The sequence below is a fragment of the Onychomys torridus genome, chromosome 13, assembly GCF_903995425.1.
Source record: "Onychomys torridus chromosome 13, mOncTor1.1, whole genome shotgun sequence".
In the NCBI taxonomy this organism is placed as follows: domain Eukaryota; kingdom Metazoa; phylum Chordata; class Mammalia; order Rodentia; family Cricetidae; genus Onychomys; species Onychomys torridus.
In genome coordinates, this window is record NC_050455.1 from 24247905 (window position 1) to 24265649 (window position 17745).

General features: G+C 50.1%; 2 protein-coding genes across 3 annotated transcripts in view; both read left to right on the forward strand.

Annotated features, from left to right (window-relative positions):
* Positions 1-7023, forward strand: part of Kdm3b (lysine demethylase 3B) — a 65178-nt gene extending 58155 nt beyond the window's left edge. The window contains exons 22-24 of one of the 2 annotated variants that reach the window (XM_036204541.1): positions 850-1026; positions 2277-2411; positions 5580-7023. In XM_036204541.1, coding sequence (XP_036060434.1) covers positions 850-1026; positions 2277-2411; positions 5580-5660 — 393 coding nt within the window. In that variant the 3' untranslated portion in view covers positions 5661-7023. The remainder of the gene's footprint in view (positions 1-849; positions 1027-2276; positions 2412-5579) is intronic. The other variant, XM_036204542.1, reaches the window with a different exon arrangement.
* A 1542-nt stretch (positions 7024-8565) lies between these two features.
* Positions 8566-17493, forward strand: Reep2 (receptor accessory protein 2). The gene is made up of 8 exons (XM_036205085.1): positions 8566-8803; positions 10389-10461; positions 10795-10871; positions 15027-15147; positions 15344-15457; positions 15710-15857; positions 16162-16292; positions 16373-17493. Exons 1-8 carry the CDS (start codon positions 8772-8774, stop codon positions 16439-16441), a joined length of 765 nt encoding a protein of 254 aa, XP_036060978.1. The 5' UTR covers positions 8566-8771; the 3' UTR covers positions 16442-17493.
* Positions 17494-17745: the final 252 nt, after the last annotated feature.

The window sequence follows — 17745 nt, forward strand, 5'->3', positions numbered from 1 at the left end:
CTTCAGCACTACTGAAGAAAAGAGAAGGACCTATTGGCCAAGAAACCTTTCCAAATACCCAAGGGACCTGAGCTCACACTAAAACGTGTTCAGCAGAATAAAGAAGATACTTCGTGTATTTAAGGGATAATGCATTCCATGACCCCTAGGAGGCTCCTACATCTTTTTCCCCCCATATATGTATACTGATACCAAATACTGAGTTAATAAGGGTCAGTAAGAGTTCAACAACAATGGTACTGAGACATACCAGACAAGAAGAGGTTGTCTTGTGGAGTTTGTTGTTGTTGTTGTTGGTTTTTTCTAGACAGGCTTTCTCTGTGTAGCCCTGGCTGTCCTGGCACTCTGTAGACCAGTCTGCTGGAACTCAGTTTCACCAGCCTCTGCCTCCCTCCCGTGTAGTGGGATTAGAGGCATGCACCACCACTAAGGGCTGTGTGTAGCCCATGCTGACCTCAAACTCATTCTTCTCCTGCCTCCCTGTCCTTGAGCAAATCCTGCTGGTATGTGCCACCCCCGGCTTATGGCGGTCTCTTGTCATTTGCCCTCATGGCTGCTTTTGTCCATCGGGAGCTGCTGTCGCCTCAAGAGTACTTGAACATGTGCTCTCTGAGACCTCACAGCCCTCTGAACCGGAACAGAGCCTGAGAGACAGCTATCCTAGACGAGGTTGTGCTGGACAGTGGAGAGTCTTTGATGTCACCATAATAAACAGTTTCAAACTTCACATCCTTTCTGGACTTTCCATGTAGTGTTTTTAGAGCACAGTTGACTGTGAGTAAATAAACGAAACTATAGAAACTGAGGAAGGAAGAGCTACATTTTTTTAAATTTTGATTATGATTTCAGGTTGGAGAAGAGCAAGGCCAAGAGAACCCTCCTGATCATGACCCAATTCATGACCAAAGTTGGTATCTGGACCAGATCCTCCGGAAGCGACTCTTTGAGGAGTATGGTGTGCAAGGCTGGGCCATTGTGCAGTTCTTGGGCGATGCTGTCTTCATCCCTGCGGGGGCCCCACACCAGGTGGGTTGCACAGTGGAGGCTGGCTGCGCCGCAGCTCCACAGGTGCATCTGTCTGTAGCCCTGAGTGGCAGCATTGGCCGGTTGCTCTGATATCATGACTTGGGAGTTTTTCATTTGATTCCTGTAACTCTAAATGCTTATTTGGTTGTTTGTTTTTGAGGGAGTTGTTTTTTGGGTTTTGTTTTGGAGGTTTTTTGGGGGGCGTTGTTTTGTTTTGTTTTCTAGAGCTGAGGACCGAACCCAGGACCTTGTGCTTGCTAGGCAAGCACTCTACCACTGAGCTAAATCCCCAGCCTCTGTTTGTTTGTTTTTAACATACAGAGACCTGTCTCTGCCTCCCAAGTACTAGAATTAAGGGTGTGTACCACCTAAATTTTTTGTTTTGTTTTGTTTTCAAGACAGGGTCTTGCTATGTAGCCCTGGCTGTCCTGGAACTCACTCTGTAGACCAGGCTGGCCTCGAACTCAGAGATCCGCCTGCCTCTGCCTCCTAGTGGTGGGGTTAAGGCGTGTGCCACCACTGCCTGGCCTCACAACTAGCTTTTACTGGGTTCTGTGTATCAAACGTAGGCTGCCAGGTTTGGTGGCAAGTGCATGTGCCTGGTGAGCCACCTCCATCTTAGCAGCCCTTCTTTTCGAACTTGCATTCAGTGTTTCTGTGGTGTTAACAGAAGACAGTGGCATGTGGTGTAGACAAGAGGATTGTTGGGACCTGGGAACTAAAAGCCAGGATGAGTGACATAATAAGTCTCACAAAAAAAAAAAAGAAAGGCAGAAAGAAAGCAGATTGCGTTTTACCCTCATAAGTATTTTCTTTCTTTTTTGGTTTTTCGAGACAGGGTTTCTCTGTGTAGCCCTGGCTTTCCTGGAACTCACTTGGTAGCCCAGGCTGGCCTCGAACTCACAGAGATCCACCTGCCTCTGCCTCCCAAGTGCTGGGATTAAAGGTGTGCACCACCACTGCTGGGCATTCCTTCTTTCTTTCTTTCTTTCTTTCTTTCTTTCTCGCTTTCTCCCTCCCTCCCTCCCTCCCTCCCTCCCTCCCTCCCTCCCTTCCTTTCTTCCTTTCTTTTTTTTTCTTTGTAACTGCCCTGGCTGTCTTAGAACTCCTATGTAAACCAGGCTGGTCTCGAACTCACAGAGGTCCATTGCCCTCCTTCTGAGGTGCTGAGATTAAAGGCGTGTGCTGCTTCTTGTGAGTCACTGAATCTCTAATGTCTACACTTTCCTGCTGTACTTGCCTCATTCCAGGTTCACAATCTGTATAGTTGCATAAAAGTAGCAGAAGACTTTGTATCTCCAGAGCACGTGAAGCACTGTTTCCGCCTGACTCAGGAGTTCAGGCATCTCTCCAACACTCATACGAATCATGAGGATAAGCTACAGGTAAATAATCTCCCCGTCTTCCCAGGTAATGCTCATGTAGACACATACTCCTCATAGGGTATTTTCTGTAGAGAAATGACTCAGAAAAATGATGTCTGGACATATAAAGGCTTCCTCCTCAGGAACAGATAACCTAACCATTTCAGTTGGATTTTTGAGTTTTGGTTATTGGTTTGTTTTTGTTTTGCTTTGTTTTTGAAACATTGCATCAAGTAGCCCAGGCTGGCCTTGAACTCCTGATCCTATTTCCAGCTCCTTTACAGGATTTATTGCCCACTCATCTTAATTGATGCCTATAGCCCAGCTGAAGCAGAGCCATTATCACAAGTCCCAGGCCAACCTGGACTACCGAGTGAGACCTGTGTTGTGTGTGTGGAGGGGTCTTAATCTACCCATTTCCAGTGTAATGGTTCCCTTGTTGTCTGTCCTTGGGAGTTCCTCTAGTATTGATAACTGAGTAGACTTACATCCCTGGTCAGGGGAGACTACTGGGGAAGGTTTTTATTTGGGAGGGAGGGAGGGAGGGAGGGAGGGCTCCTGTTCCTTTGTACATTTTTTGTGTGCTGACTGAATGTGCGCTGTGCACATGGTAAGCAGGTACTTTACTACTGAGCAACTTCAGACAGGATTCAAGACAGGTTCTTACTAAGTTGTCCAAGCTAGCCTTGAACTCTCTGTAGCCCAAGCTGGCTTAGAACTTGTGATCCTCCTGCGTCATGTTCAAGAGTAGCTAGAGTGATAAGCCTGTGCCAGCAGGCCCAGCTTACTCAAAAAGTGGATTCATCATTCCTAGCAGTCGAAGGCGCCACAGGTGGCAGGCCCGCACTTGTCCAGGGACCGCAACTGGGGATGTGTTTAACTGCAGCCTTTGGGAGAGCAGCTTCTCAGCTACATGTCCTCAGGGTCATCTGGTGATCAGGGAACTTGAACTTGGCCATGTACAGGGCCTCAATCACATGTTCCTTGTTCTGCAGATTGGTGCAGATGGACGTCCTGTTATTTGTTTGTTTGTTTATTTATTTATTATGTATACAGTGTTCTGCCTGCATGTATGTCAAGTCAGAAGAGGGCACCAAATGGACATTCTGCTATTTGTTTGTTTGTTTGTTTATTTATTATGTAGCAGTGTTCTGCCTGCATGTATGTCAAGTCAGAAGAGGGCACCAGATCTCATTATTAATGGTTGTCCAGCCCTGCAGATGGACATTCTTACACACATTATGTGTAATCACATTCATACCCCACCTCTTCCAGGTCTCACCTGGTGGACTGTCCTCTTACTCTTAATGCTTTTTTTAAATTTTATGTGTGTGCATGGTTTTGTGCATGTGTGTGCAGTGCAGAAGAAGGCACTGTGGGGACCAGAGGTGGGAGGATGGGGGAAGGGGGTGCTGGAAAAATGGCTCAGTGGTTTTCAGAGGTCCTGAGTTCAATTCCCAGCAACCACATGGGGCTCATAGCCATCTATAGTGGGATCTGATGCCCTCTTCTGGCATAAAGGCATACATGCAGATAAAGCCCTCATATACATTAAATAAATAAATGTCTCCTTTAAAAAATAAGGCATTAGATCCTCTGGAGCCAGAATTCTGGACAATAACTCAGCTACTAAGTGTTCTAGAAGAACAGAATGTACCCTTAACCACTGAGCCAACTCTTCAGCCCTTACAGCCTTTTTTTATAGCATCTTGGACTGCAGAGCTGGCTCAGAGGTTAAGAACACATACTAGCCAGGCATGGTGGCACATGCCTTTAATACCAATACTTAGGAGGCAGAGACGAGCCTGGTCTACAGAGAAAGTTCTGGGAGAGCCAAGGCTGTTGTGGAGAACCTGGGTTTGGTTCCCAGGGCTCACAACTTCCTGAAAATCAATAAATCTTCTAAAATAAAAACAGCAGCATTGGGATCAGCAAGGTGGCACAGCAAGTAAAGGTGCTTGTTGCCAATCCTGATGACCTGGGTCTGATTCCATGTGGTGAAGGAGAGAACCCCGACAAGCTGTCTTCTGACCTGCACACGTACTCGGTGTGTACGCGCACATACGTAAATGTAATTCTGAGAACAATATGACGGCAGCATGGGCTCTGCTGAGACCCCAGGTCCCATTGATCACTTTGTTTTTCTGTAATGGTTTCACCATCTGACATTGGTCTCTGTGTTCATGGCTAGCTTGCTAAAATGTAAGCTTAATTAAGCGTGGTGAAGGCAGAAGTTTATTTCGCTGACAACTTTCCCCAGCACAAAGTGTGTTTCTGTTAAGTAACAGGAAAGGACCAGAAGAGGCAGAGGGCCTCTTGTGTCGTATGTACACATGGAATACACGTGTGTACACATAGAACACTGTTAAAGTGCCAGTCTGTCCTTTTTTGTCTTTTCCACCCTAGAGATAATACTCTTCTCAGGCCTTTCAAAGTCTTCAGCCTGACAGTTTATTTTAATATCGTTAATGAAATCCTCCAACATCACATGTAAAATATGGCTCTTCTAGACAAATTAGAATAGACACATAAGCTCTAGGCCTGGTGAGACAGTCTTGTAATCCCATTGTGAATCTAAATTAAGAAGCTCATAGAGTTAGAGGCCAGCCTTGGCTAAATAGTAACTCCCTGAAATGGGGGAGAGGAGCTGGCAACATGGCTCACCCAGTGACCGCACTTGCGGCTAAGCCTGGTGACCAAGGCTAGTCACTGAACCCACCTCGTGCAAACATCCCCTTGCCTACCTGCTCACACTGTTTATCGATGTGGGGTCTTGGGCAAGGGTATTTTGGACAGTCTGTTCCAGGTTGGCCTCAGCCATTGGTATTATAGACATGTGCCAACTGTGCCCGCTCCAGTTCCCTGGAACTTGATTTTCTCAGTATCTTATCTTTAAACAAGGCTCATGATAAAATGTACTTCATGGGCTCTTGGCAAAGATTAACCAACAGCCCACATAATAGCTTTATGACACCAGCACCTAGTGAGAACAGGAGGCATGGTGGCTGTACACGTTTACTCGAGTGTGACCCTCATACCCTGCATGACTTGTAACTCATCGGGGCTTGGTTTGGGAAGCGCATAGGTACTGCCGGGGGTCCCCATTAGCTTTTCAGTGGCTTGTTGTTGGAGGAGGACATGGATCTCCATTTGTGACTGCCGTGAACTGACAGGGCTAACTCTCTCTAGGTGAAGAACATCATATACCACGCAGTGAAAGATGCTGTTGGTACTCTGAAGGCCCACGAGTCCAAACTGGCAAGGTCGTGAGGCCTGGGGACCTTGCAGCTCTCCTGTGCAGTGGCTCTCCTGTGCAGCAGGTCTTTCCCAACACTTACCAGGGAACGCAGGGCTCTCTGCAGGAGCGGACGCCCTTCCCCGAGCCAGTGTGGTGGTCAGTATTACAAACTCTCCAGCCGCTCTTTCTATGCTGCCTCAACACTGAAGGTCGACACAAGAAAATCGCACTGTTCACACACACAGTTTCAGACTCGAAGCTGAGGGTGCCACATTCCCATCCAGTGGCCTTTTGGGAATCCAGGTTGCTTGAACACCGCTGGGCTTTCCTGCACATTCTCCTGGTTTGAGACCATGGAAACCAGGAATGTGGGCACACCTTCCTTCTCTGTTCCTCTTGTGCCTAGCTGAGTGGGACTGTGTTTGGAGGCGGAAGAAGTCAGAACCGGTCAAGAAAGGTGACGATTGAATGTGCCTGGTGGAAGCCTGGCTGTGTCTCCCTCCGCACATGACTTCTGACCTGGCCCATCCCAGGAGATGGGGGAGCAGCCGTCCCCATACTCTCTGTGAGCATTGGAGTCTTCAGGACCCAAGGAGAGCCCACGGCTTTTCCCAGGAGGCTCCAGGATTAGGAAACGTGTGTATTTAGTGAAAAATAGGTTTGTAGTGAAATAGTTACTATTTCATGAAAGTAGATATTTTTAGAACTTTTGAAATAACACAGTTGTTTTCCTGGACTCTGAGGAAAGGCACACTACTTTAGTCTTCCTTTCAATGAAACTCTTAGAAAAGATCTGATTTTTAGAACTCAGCTGCCCCTTATAGCACAAGACCAGCCAAAGCGTAAGTTAGAAGAATTGGCGTTGAACTAAAATTCTTTGAGTTTCTCCCTCTTCTCTGTTTTATCTTGAGGGACAGTCGTCTGAGAAGGAACTGTGTCATGTCTGCGCTGTGGAGCACTCCCCGAGTGCACACTGCTGACCCCAGGAGCTGGCTGCCTGCCTGCCGACGACCAGCTTCCACAGGACTCCTTGGGTGTTTCCACGGGGGTGGAAAGTTTGGTTTCCAGTATAAGAGTCTTTTGTTTTTATTTTGGAGTTTTGTCTGGAAATATTTTCAACAAAACTTTACAACTCAGTGGAGTTTTTATTAAGAATTTACTTGGAAATGATGGAATTCACTGGCTCATAGATACATTGGGAAATGTATCTCTTTCCAGGTGTCCCGCCCTGCAGCCTTGGTCATATGTTCACAGTTACCCTCTTTTTTTTTTTTTTTTTTTTTTTTTAATAAAAGTCATTTACTGTAGAATACTTTTAATTTCACTTTCTGTACTTAATTTTATTGAAGGGCTGATTGGGATTTCCATGTTCTTATTAAAAATCTAACAAATCTGTTTGGAGTAGACAAAATTCTTTGTGTGCCAACCTTTCTAACATGAAGACCACACTGTGGGTGGGCAGAGATGGGTTCATTTCAGGTCTGCTTGCCGCCCTGGGCCTGGTGATCACTCTTCACTGTTGCCTTGTGCCCAGTGAGGCTAGGAAGCAACCACCTGAATTGATTGGTGAGTGGGCAGAGGGGTTGTTTCCCTGTAGTTTATTCTCAGTGAACAAAAAGGGGTAACTGGGGTCCCCCTTCTCTGGGGTGCAGGATGGGAGAACAGTGCCTTAATGTGCAGCCTGAACAAAGCTCCAGGCAAGGTTGTGAGGTTATGCAGCTGCACACCACAAAGTGTGTGGCCCGAGGCAGCCTTGGAATGGTGGAAGGGGACTCAACAGGGGTCTGTTTATTAAGCAAAAGGAAAGTGTTCTCTGGGTAAAGACAGACTGCATTCTAGGTAAAAGGGGCCTGCTCCTCTGAAACCTGTTTGAAAACACCTTCCAAAGCATTTGAGTCCAGAAACATAATTAGCAGGCTAGAAATAGACCATTTGTGTTTTTCAAGGGTGCTAGGTTTGAATCAGTCTTTGAATTGAAATACAGAGCTCTTGAGCATGTCCTTAGAGCCTGGATGGGACAGGTGAATAGAGTGGTCACCAAAAGGATTATACCTCAACATAAAGGCACCAGGATGCGGCAGCTTTAAATGGGACAAGGAAGAAGGGCAGTGGAGGAGGGTGCTTTGGAATGGAGTTGCTTTGGTGAAAATCAGAAGACAGGATAGCCTACATTCTGGATATAAATGTCTTCAGAATTAGGACATCCACTACCAGTGGTACTTCCCGATGTGGGTGGAGCTGAGGTCTCTGGACTTCGCACTGACTGGAGACCCACTCCTCTCTCCTACCCCCTCCCCGTGAAACTAAATTTCATATATCCCTAACCCCAGCACAATTTACCACCCAGAGGTCCGATCAAACCATGTGGGCGGGTTCCCTTTAATCTGGGAATGGCGGTTATTCACGAGGACTGGAGTGGGCAGGTGCAGCTGCACCTGCCCCAGGCGCCCAGGTAGACGTCCTTATGGGGCCTGCAAAGTGAAAGAGTTTTTGATGGTCAGGTTTTGGAGCATGTAGCCTGTAAAATAAACATCTTAGTTTCGTATCATAACAAGTATGACTTGATGGTTTTGTGACACACACACACCCCCCAGCATAGTAGCGAAACCATAACCCCCACCTTCAAGATGAGGCTAATTATAACTTCTGCCTTATAGGGTAGTTGTGAGGATTCAATGAAATAGCTTGCGAAGCTCTAAGCACGGTGCCTGGCAGTTAAGCAATAAAGCAGCTGTTGCCCCTCGGGGATAGTTAAGCCTTCAACCTGATGTGGGCAGGGCCGGAGGTGGGCGGGAGCTGATGTCAAAGGATGGAACCGAAAGGGTCCCCGCCGGGAGCTTGGCCTCCAGCTCGAAGCCCAAGCAAAGTGAAGAAGCGATTTCGAGCAAGGCTGGGCACTGAGGGTGAAGGCGCATGCCCAGCCACAGCAGGTGCTGGGGGGGGCGCGCCGACACCGCGGCCTCCCCTTTAAGAGCCGCCACCGCCCACGGCCCGCTGCTGCGGCAGGGACCTCCCCTTTAACGGCGGCAACTCCGCGTTCCGCTGACCCCACGGCGGCTGCCGCTGCTAACTGCAGCTCCTGCTGCCTCCACCGCCGGCCTCGGGCAGCAGCATCCTCGCCCAGGCTGGGTCCCCGCCCCACCATGGTGTCCTGGATCATCTCTCGCCTGGTGGTGTGAGTGCGGAGGCAGCGGGGCTCGCCCGGGTTGGGGGTGATGGAGGGCGCGGTATTCGAGCCTGGGATGGACTAGCCGGGGGTCCCGATGTGGGGTCCCCAGAGACAGACACGGAAGACTGGAAGGGGAGCACAGCGGGAGCATGGCAGGCCTGGTTTCCCAGAGACCTCACCCGTATTATTTTTAAAACCTGTTTATTCTTAATTGCCTTGCTCCTGCGCCCTCCCCCATCCTAGAGGCTGAGCAGCTACTGATTTATAAGGGGAGGCGGGCACATCCCCTCCCCCACTGAGCAGATCTAGGCTGGAGGAGCCCAGCACACAAGACCTTCCTTTCCCTCAGGAAGAGTAGGGAACATGGCAGGAGCCTCATCATTCCAGAGCTCAGGTCCCAAAGATTTCAGGCCTTCCTCCTACTTCCACTGGCTGTGGATGAGGACACCTGTCCAGGGCATGCAGGAGGGAAGACTGGGCATGGAAGGCGAGGTGCTCAGAGGACAAAGTGTGGGGAGGTGACAGCATGGAGGATGTGTATTATCTGCCTAGGATGGGAAAACATTTGGTGGCCTTAATTCCAGACACACTGTAACAGTCACATTGTGGAGCCGTGGCCCTGGCACCTCCCCCAGATACAGGGAAAAATACCTCCCTCGCCCAAACACACACAAGCCTAGATGCTGGCTGGCCCTGAGGATTCTGCCCCACTACCCAACATCAGCACGGGCAGTGAGTGCCCTGCCTTGGCAAGGCAACACCCACACTTGAAGGGGCCGGGCTTGAGAGCCAACCCTCTAGTTTAGGGCTCTGCCCCTCAGCCGCTGTCAGGACTGGCATCCCGATAGCAGCCCCACCCTTCTGCCCATTCAATGTTGTCACGTACTTGTGTCTGGTTTCCTCTCAAACCACTGGAGTTTCCTCTTCCCACCCCCTAACCGCCTTATCTTGTGTGGCATTCAGGAAGGCTGCTTCTGACCTGGGCAAACTCCCTACAGGACACGACTCCTCCCCGTTGATGGGATGCTCAGACATGGTCTAACACCCAGGTCTTCTGTACTTGACCCCAGACTATATTGACATGGGATTACAAATCTCTTTGTCTCTTTCAGGGCCTCCTACACCTGTGCCCTCTGGTCCCAGGACCCCAATAGCTCCCCGACTGCCAGGTTGGGTGCCCTGTTAGGTGATGTTAGGTTCCCGTGGGGAACTGGTCCTACATAGCCTGTCTCTGAGACAAGGAAGTGGAGAGTATGAACAGATGGAATGAGTGGGCATTAGGCCAAGAAGGAAGACATCTCATGGCAGTGGCCAGCCCCCTCAACTCTTATAACATGCTTGGGCATAGCCAAAGACTCTGACGGAAGGGCCCACTTTGGATCCTCCTGCCTCTGGGTCTAGGGAAAGGGCCTCACTCGCGCAGGCTGGATGTGTGTCTCAGAGTCTTGACTGCTCTGGCCTTAACCCTTGACCAGAGCTCCCCAGCCGGCTAGTGCTTCTTTGGAGCTCTGTCCCCTTACGCCTTAGCCCCCCAGAGGCTGATGTGGAGCTAGGAGAGAGAAGGGCCGAGTAACCATGCCTGCCTCCCTAGGCTCATCTTCGGCACCCTGTACCCAGCCTATTCTTCCTACAAGGCCGTGAAGACCAAAAACGTGAAGGAATATGTGAGTGTACAACTCTTCCCCGTTAACAAATGGGGGGTGGTGGTGCACATTTTGTCACATTCCAGGTAGGGGTAGAGTGTGGCTTTGTGCCACATTATCCACCAAAGCCCTGAGCAAAAGAGGTTCTGCGATGTTTTCTATTCCCCACCCAGGCTTGGTCCGATTGAGAAATGTGAGGTCAGGCAGGGGTAACTTTCTCCCATGACTTCAGTACAGAGTAGGCAGCAGTATGGGGTCCTGGGTCTCCTTGGCTCAGCCCTGGTATTGGGGGACCTTGGGTGCTTACATCCCCTCCGTCCTAAGCCCCACTTAACACTACCCTTTGTCCCTCAGGTAAAGTGGATGATGTATTGGATCGTCTTTGCCTTCTTCACCACAGCCGAGACACTCACGGATATAATACTGTCCTGGTGAGGTCCAATGTCCCCTCCTTACATCTTCAAGACCCAGATTTCTTTCTTCCTCTAGCCAGACAGATAGGCAGAAGATTGGGACCCCAACTCCCAACCGTCCCTCAGTGTCCTTAATACTGCTCTTAAAGCCTGATATCAGCATAGTAAGAAGCCGGGCATGGCGGCCCACGCCTTTAATCCCCAGCATGGAGGCAGAGGCAGGAGAATCTCCATAGCAAGTTCCAGGACAGCTGGAGCTACCCTAGCTCAAACAGAGGGGGAAAAGCCAGAACCTCCACATTTCTTTCTGGTGATAGCCACTGCACCACAGTGGAATTCATCCTTACTGGGACAGTAGACAGATCACCAGTCTCTAAGTCTCACCTTCCTTGTTTGTGGGACAGGCATGTAGTTCAAGCGTGTGGACACTGGATGCTTATATTTCCAAGGCATTGCAGATACTAATAGGCCCGAAGTGCAGGAGCGTTATAGGGACAGGGACTATGTCTGAGTCCACTGGGAAATGTTCACTGCATGAGCTGGCCCCTCTGGAAGAGTACACAGTACAGGGAATTGGAGTCACCTGTAACCCCAGCACTGGGGACCTTAAGGTGGGGAGTATCATTGCAGTTTTGAGGCTAACCTGGGCTACATCATCTCAGGGCAGGAGGCAGCAAGGTAGCTCGAGCCTGATGACCTGAGGTTGATTCCTGAGAGCCATGTAAGGGTAGAAGGAGAGAAGTAGCCCCAGATACTGTCTTCTGACCCTCACACATGCGCGCGTGCACACACACACACACACACACACACACACACACACACACACACCATATACATGATTAAGATTTTTAAAAAGAGGCAATAGCATCCAGGCAGTGGTGGCGCACGCCTTTAATCTCAGCACTCAGAGGCAGAGGCAGGCAGATCTCTTGTGAGTTCGAGATCAGCCTGGTCTATAGAACAAGTTCCAGGATAGCCCGGACTGTTACACAGAGAAACCCTGTCTTGAAAAATAAAACAAAAACAAAAACAAAAAAATAGGCAATTACTTACTGGCCATAGCCATGTTCCTTCCTAAGTCTGCTTTTTAGTTTAGTTTTGTTTTTTAATTCAGAAAAGCATAATTTTTCTTCTCCTCTCTTTATTCTCTCTCCCCTCCCTTCCTCTCCCCCTCTCCCCCCTCCCTCCCTCCCTCCCTCCCTCCCTCTCCCCCTCCCTCCCTCCCTCCCTCTCTTTTCTCCAGATAGAGTTTCATGATGTATCTCTGGCTGGGTTGGCTGGAACCCTTTATGTAGCCCAAGTTAGCTTCAAAATTGCAATGACCCTCCTGCCTCAGCTCCCCAAATGCTAGGATCACAGGTGTACACTGCACCACTATGCCCAACTTTCGCTTGAAAAAGAAAGAAAGAAAAAGAAAAGAGATACTTATATGTGTGGGTGTTTTGCCTGCATGTATGTATGTCTGTCTGTGCACGACCTGTGTGCCTGGTCCTAGAAGAGAGCGTCATCAGATCGCCTGGAAATGGAGTTACAGTTGTCAGCTACCATGTGGGTGCTGGGAACTGAACCTAGGTCCTCTGCAAATGCAGCAAATTCTCTTAACCACACCACTGAGTCATCTCTTTTCGTGTTTTTTTTTTTTTCCTTCGAGACAGGGTTTCTCTGTGTAATAGCCCTGGCTGTCCTGGAACTCGCTTTGTAGACCAGGCTGGCCTCAAACTCACAGAGACTGCCTGCCTCTGCCTCCCAAGTGCTGGGATTAAAGGTGAGCACCACCACCGCTGGCCCATCTCTTTTCTAAACATGTTTTCCTTACTACTTGGAGCTTCTCTAACATTTTTGGCTTCTTCACTCGTTCCCACCATGTGACAGCTTGTCAGCCATGTGTCTGGCCTCCATGCTGGCTTAAATGGTATTGTTTTCTTCCTTCTTCCTTCCATTCTCCTCTTCCAGGAAGCTACCAAGTTTGAAGCTTGCCTGCCTGGAGATTGTTTGTTTGTTTTTCTTTTCCTCTTTTTTTTTTTTTTTTAAATATTTATTTATTATATATAGTGTTCTGCCTGCACATAAACCTTTGTGCCAGAAGAGGGCACCAGATCTCACTATTGTGAGCCACCATGTGGTTGCTGGGAATTGAACTCTTAACCTCTGAGCTATCTCTCCAGCCCTTGTTTTCCTTTTAAGCTCTAATAAAGTTGTCCTTGACTTCAAAAACTTTTTTTTTTTTTTTTTTTTTTTGGTTTTTTGAGACAGGGTTTCTCTGCCTTTCCTGGATCTCGCTCAGTAGACCAGGCTAGCCTTGAACTCACAAAGATCTGCCTGCCTCTGCCTCCCAAGTGCTGGGATTAAAGGCGTGCCCCACCACCACCTGGCTCAAAAACATTTTTAAATAAGAGACAAAAAATGTAAAGATTGGAAGACAAAATATCATTTCATTTGTAAAGTCCTTGTATTTGCCAGCTATAGTTTTAGTAGAGAGAGGTAATTTAGAGATTTGTTAAAGGGCTGGAGAGATGGCTCAGCCGTTAAAGGCTAGGCTCACAACCAAAAATATAAGATTTGTTAAAGATTCAGGTGCATGCCTTTAATCTCAGCACTCAGGAGGCAGAGGTAGGCGGATCTCTGTGAGTTCTAGGCCAGCCTGGACTGTTACACAGAGAAACCCTGTCTTCAAAAACAAACAGAAAACAAAAAGATTTCAGGGTGGTAGGTCTAGATTCCCTGGGTTCCAGTGAAGGAGAGGGCTTTGATGAGGGCTTTGTGAGGATGTAGATGACTTGAGGGAGGTTGTGGCCTGGGTATAAAAGCCTGTGGGAAATGGAGAACAGTACTCAGAAATCAAAGGACCTGAGTGCCTGTTACTGAAGCAGAGGGCCACTTGCATCTAAGAGTCCGAGGCTAGTGAGAACAACACAGTGACACATCTCAAGACAAATTTTAACGAAAATTGACGGGCGGGCTAGAGAGATGGCTCGGTGCGTGAAGCCTGCTGGTTAGCATAGGACCCATGTTTAAAAGGTGTGATGGCGCATGCTTACAAATCTCAGCTGGTGGAAGCAGACACAGGTGGATTTACTAGGGCTGGCTAGCTCCAAGCCAGTGAGAAAACGATACCCAGGTTTGACCTCTGGTCTACACACACGTGCATGCACACGGGGACACACACACACACACACACACACACACACACACACACACACACACCTCAATGAGCACGTAGCAAGCACAGCTACTTGGGGGGCTGAGGAGAGAAGACTGCAGACCCAAGAGCTGCCTAGGCAACTTAGTAAAAACTACAAAGTCAAAGGCAGCCAGGCAGTGATGGCGCACGCCTTTGATCCCAGCACTCGGGAGGCAGAGGCAGGCGGATCTCTGTGAGTTCGAGGCCAGCCTGGTCTACAGAGCAAGATCCAGGACAGGCACCAAAACTACACAGAGAAACCCTGTCTTGGAAAAACAAACAAACAAACAAACAAAAAAAAAACCAACAACAACAAAAAAGTCAAAGGCTAGGGCTAGAACCCAATGATTGAGAGCCAAGCATATTTGAGGCCAATACGAAAAGAAGAATAAAGGGGGTGGGCGATTTTTATGGCAGCAAGGATCGAACGAGACTCCGTCCTCTTCATGGAAAGAGGGCAAGAACCAGGAAGACAGGAGACCTCAGCACAGAGGGCTTGGGAAGGAGAGATGCTGGGCCTTAGAGGAATCAGGAGAGCTCCTTGATTGGGAAATTCCTTCTGGGATCTCTTTTTGCTTTAGTTTTTTTAGATAGGTCTCATGTTCCCTGGGCTGACTCTGAGCTACCTGTGTAGCTGAAGATAACCTTGAACTTCTGATCCTCCTGCCTCCACTTCCCAGGAGCCTGAGATTCAGGATAGTACCCCATGCCTGGCCTTTGTTTTGTGGTTAAAGAAAGGGTCTTAGGTAGCCCAGAGTGGCCACAAATTTGTGATCAGCCTGCCTAGTACAGGGATTATAGGCATGTACCCCGATTGGGGTCACTTCTTACTTCCCATAGGGAGTCTCAGTTTAGCACCCCCCCTCCCAGTCCTCTTGGAAACCTGGTGGCCCTGGAGAACTAAGGGGTGGGAACTGCCCAGGGTCAGTACTACTAAATCCAGTGTACCCCTTCACTCATATGCTCTGCACGCACCTCTGTCCCCCCGACAGGTTCCCCTTCTACTTTGAGCTCAAGATTGCTTTTGTGATATGGCTGCTGTCCCCTTACACCAAGGGCTCCAGTGTTCTCTACCGCAAGTTCGTGCATCCTACGCTGTCCAACAAGGAAAAGGTTTGCCCTACCTTTGGCTCTTCCCAGCCTGGCCCAGCTGAGGCGCTCCCACGCCTGCAGCCACACACATCTCCTGGGGGTGGCCAGAGCCTGGGGCGCCCTTGCAGAGCCCGGCTCCCTGGGTCGTGTCTTTGCACAGGTGTGAACAAAGGTAACTTGCCTGCAGCCTTACCTCTCGGGTCTCCCATCCCTCCAGGAGATCGACGAATATATCACACAAGCCCGAGACAAGAGCTATGAGACCATGATGAGGGTGGGCAAGAGGGGCCTGAACCTGGCTGCCAATGCCGCAGTCACAGCTGCCGCCAAGGTGAGACAGGGGTGGGTTCAGACTCCCCGGGGCTCCCACCCTGTCCATCCTGTGTCCTGTCCAGGCCCCTTGGCACCCACCCTGTCTTCAGGCCTCGGAGGCTTTGGGCTGTGCAGCTTGAAGCTCCTTTCTTCTACTGTCTGGTCAGTTTCCTCATCTGGCCCAAGGGAAAAATATCCCAACACCATGGTAACCTCTGTTTCCACCCCGCCCCCCCCCTCCTGCTCTCTTGGTGCGTGGTGGTAACCCTAGGGCCAGGGGGTGCTGTCTGAAAAGCTCCGGAGCTTCAGCATGCAGGACCTGACTCTTATTCGAGATGAGGATGCGCTGTCACTGCAGGGGCCAGATGGCCGCCTCCGACCTGGCCCTGGGGGTCTCCTGGACACTATTGAAGACCTAGGTAATGGCAGGCACTGGGCTGTGGGAAAGAGGACAGGGTTGAAAAGACCAGCCAGAGAGACCCCTGGACCCTTATTCTCTCTCTTTTTTAAAGATTTATTTGTTTATTTGTTTGTTCCTTTATTTATTTATTATGTATACAGTGTTCTGTCTACAGGCCAGTGTCAGATCTCATCACAGATGGTTGTGAGCCACCATGTGGTTGCTGGGAATTGAACTCAGGACCTCTGGAAGAACAGCCAGTGCTCTTAACCCCTGAGCCATCTCTCCAGCCCCACCTTATCTTCTTTTCCTCCCCTAACTAGGAGATGACCCTGCCCTGAATGTAAGGTCTAGCACAAGCCAGGCAGAACTCCGGACCGAGACCTCAGAAGATGACCTGGGAGATAAGGCAATCAAGAGGACCAAATCTATCAAAAAAGTGCCCAAAGCTGAGGTGAGAATACAGGCTGTGGCCTGGGGAAATGGGGATGATGGAGTGGGACCAGGCTGAGCCCCATCATCTTCTCTCCATAGCCAGTGGCTTCCAAGACGCTGAAGACCCGACCCAAGAAGAAGAGTTCAGGAGGGGGTGACTCAGCCTGAGGTCCTCCCCTCCCCCCACCCCTCCAGTGTAAGACACTAACAAGCACTGGGAAGAGCTGCAGCCCCAGCCCCCCCGCCCGCTCCACAGTGGGCCACTAGCCCAAGTGTTTCAGACCTGAGAACTCCCTAGATGGCTGTTTCCCGTGCCCCCTCCCTACGGACTCTCCTCCAGAGGGGGGCCCTGGCAAAGAGGAGGGAGGCGCAGCTGTAGGGTCGAGGACAGAAGCTGATGACTGAGCCCTGGAGGAGGTGGGGCTCCTTGGCCAGCCCTGCCCTTCTCGCTGCTCCAGCCCCACCCCACCCCGCCCATCCAGTGCCTTGCTGAAGACCATGGCCAGCCCCTTCTCTGAGGCCCCACATGCCTCCACCGCTCTTCCGTGAATAGGGGTAGTGGCCACAGTCCAGCCAGACCGAGGAGGGGGCCTTAAGGCAGATCTGAGCGGGGAGGGTGTCACTCGGGCACACTGTGAGTGGCAGACACGGGCTGAAAATGAGCAACATGGCCTTGCCAGAACTGCACCTGGTAGGGGCTGTGCTCTCTACATCACCCCCCAGAAAGAGGAGGGATTCCTGGGGTATGCATGCTGGGGAGGTTGGGAAAAGTGGTCACTTCCTTCCTGCTTCAGCCCTGGTCTTTCTTCCTCTTTATCACCCCACCCCACCCCCTGCTGGTCTCTGAACCTCAGAGGACCCGAGCCCTTGACACAGGGAGGCTCCAAGGGGCCTCTCCCTACCCTTCCATCCTGGATCTTTTACCCATTCATGCCCCTAGGCTGGACTCCTCCTCTCCTAGGGCCCACTGTGGAGGTCCTGTGAGCTGGCTCCTTTCCTCTCCTGTCAAGGGGACCCGTCCTACCTTGCCATGGGGTCTCCTTCCTGTGCCAAGCAAACCCCTGTCAGAACCAACCTGGGCCGCTCCCCTGGTCCTGGCTCCCCCAGCTTCACTTAGGGCCAAGTGGAACCCGGGAAGAAGGAAGAGAAGAGCCAAGAGGCTCCTAATTCGGTAGTGCCCACTGGATGAGCCAATAAATGAAATTCTGCCACCTCCTCCATTATGGCCTCTGTGTTGTTCTTGTCCCACCAAGGCAGTAAGTGGGAAGGGCCCCCCTCCCCTGAGAAGTAAGACCCAACTGTGAGGGGATAGCAAAAGACAGAGGCAGGCAATCTCTGAGTTCGAGGCTAACCTGGTTTACAGAGCAAGCTCCAGGACAGCCAGAACCACACAGAGAAACCCTGTCTTGAGGATACATAAATAAAGATCCTTTTTAACCCGCTCTGGAGTCCTCTCGTCAAGGCCTCTGAAG